Genomic DNA, 1,967 nt, shown 5'->3' on the forward strand with positions numbered 1-1,967 from the left:
ATGGTACATTGCTAGCAATGGGATCATCAGTCCACACTACCAACGATCTTCTTTCCTCCCCTGTAGACATGTTCTTGAATGTATTAGAATGAACATATGATCGTTCACATATCGGATATGTTTTATTAAATTAAATGAAAAAAAGCGAGCGAAGCCGCGGTAAAAGCGAAATTAAACTATTACTTATTATAGTTATTTTATTATAATAGAATATCTTAAGGCTTCTTAACCGCTTCCTTAAAAGCACTGACTCCAGCCATCAAAGCGTTCAGCACCTTCGGTCCCTGCTCAGCCAGGCTCTGGCACAGCTCTTCCAAACTCTTCTTCTGGTCAGCAGCGATCTTGGCGAGCGCCTCTTTAAACTTGGCCAGCTCAACAGTTTGCTTGTTGGTGACATCTTGAAACAGATTCCGTGCTTTCTCTTCTGACGCTTTAGCTTCATCTATAATTTTTGCTGTAAAATATGTTTTTATGGATGATAATGGAATGGTGCACCCGCCTGCGCTAACGGTTTACGCTGGCGGGGCACCAGTGGAGGATGATAAGATGAGCATGAGGTCAGGTCATCGTGACAAATTTACTAGGAACTTTTCATGATGGTTTCCAGGGGGAACCGCGTGAAGGTCGACCTGATATGGTACAGTGCTAGCTATGGGAATTACTAGTTCCCATTACTAACAATTCCCTTCCCCCAATATTTACATATTACAATAATAGTACTACATATAATAATTTATATACGGCCTCGGTAGTTTTGCAGATTAGTTGGTGTGTTAAAAGTGGTGTGTTAAAAGTGGTTCGATTTCTCGCACCTTATAAATATTTCGTCGATTACGTACGTACGTCGTATGAGTTATTATAGAAAAATTATATTTTTCAAAATTAGAACTTTTAATAACTTTTAACTACGCAATGGATTTTGAAACGGCTTTTTTACAAGATAGAGTGATTCAAGAAGGTTTATATTAATAATACATGTACACCCGTGCGAGGCCGGGGTGGGAAGGTAGTATAACAATAATAATCATATCCTCGACAATTAACACAGCGTCATCTAGTCCCAAGGTAGGCAGAGCTTTTGTTATGGTTACTAGACAACTTATATAAATACTTAGAAATTTTCTTTTTGTAAATACGTAATATACACAGTAAACACTAACACCGATATAAACAATCGTACTCATGAATATATGTTTGTACCGTGCGAGGAATCGAACCCGCGACAATCGGAAGAAAAGCGGTGTCTACCGCTGAACTACCGAGGCTGTTCAATTAAATATCACTTCAATGAATAAAACTAATATTATAAAATACGTTACAATTTTTCATCCATTGAATTAAATTGTCGACGTCGTTCTTTCCTTCTTTCTTTAGTTTCTCAAAAGCTTCTTCCATTACAATGTTTTTTATGTTTATTTTTTTCTTTACAAAATGGCAACTGTCAGTTCCCTACCCGATTTAATCTCAGGTTGATTTTTTTTTATATTCAAGTAGGTTTAACTACATGAACTATTTAAAAAGTGACAATGGACTAAAAAAAAGGTTGTTTGACATCCTTTTTTTAGGTATATATATTTTTTGTAGGTACATATAAGTACCTTCACCACAAAAAAACAGTCCCCAAATACGGCAATTAATTTTTGGAATGTCTTAATTTGATATTTATATTAAGGCAAATATAACTGCTAAATCTTTATTGAGAACTAGTTATACCCACAACTTTGTCCGCGTGGAATATAACTTTATTTTTCTAAAATAAATGTAGCCTAAGTTACGCCTTATACTACCTGCCAATAAAAGTCCCGTCAAAATCAGTCCAGCCATTTCAGAGATTAGTCGGAACAAACAAATAGACAGACAAAAATTGTATAAAATGTTATTTTGGTGTATGTACCGTATTTATATTCATATGCATGTAGTAAAAAACGGTTATTTCAATATTACAAACAGACACTCCAATTTTATTT

At 35.2% G+C, this 1,967-nt stretch overlaps 1 protein-coding gene across 1 annotated transcript; it reads right to left on the reverse strand.

Annotated features, from left to right (window-relative positions):
- Positions 1-205: 205 nt before the first annotated feature.
- LOC131842269 (uncharacterized) lies at positions 206-1,458 on the reverse strand. The gene is made up of 2 exons (XM_059190806.1): positions 1,320-1,458; positions 206-454 (listed from the first exon to the last, which is right to left on the reverse strand). Exons 1-2 carry the CDS (start codon positions 1,393-1,395, stop codon positions 216-218), a joined length of 315 nt encoding a protein of 104 aa, XP_059046789.1. The 5' UTR covers positions 1,396-1,458; the 3' UTR covers positions 206-215.
- Positions 1,459-1,967: the final 509 nt, after the last annotated feature.

The sequence above is a fragment of the Achroia grisella genome, unplaced genomic scaffold, assembly GCF_030625045.1.
Source record: "Achroia grisella isolate CSIRO2021 unplaced genomic scaffold, CSIRO_AGI_Agris_v1 utg2156, whole genome shotgun sequence".
Taxonomy (NCBI): Eukaryota; Metazoa; Arthropoda; class Insecta; order Lepidoptera; family Pyralidae; genus Achroia; species Achroia grisella.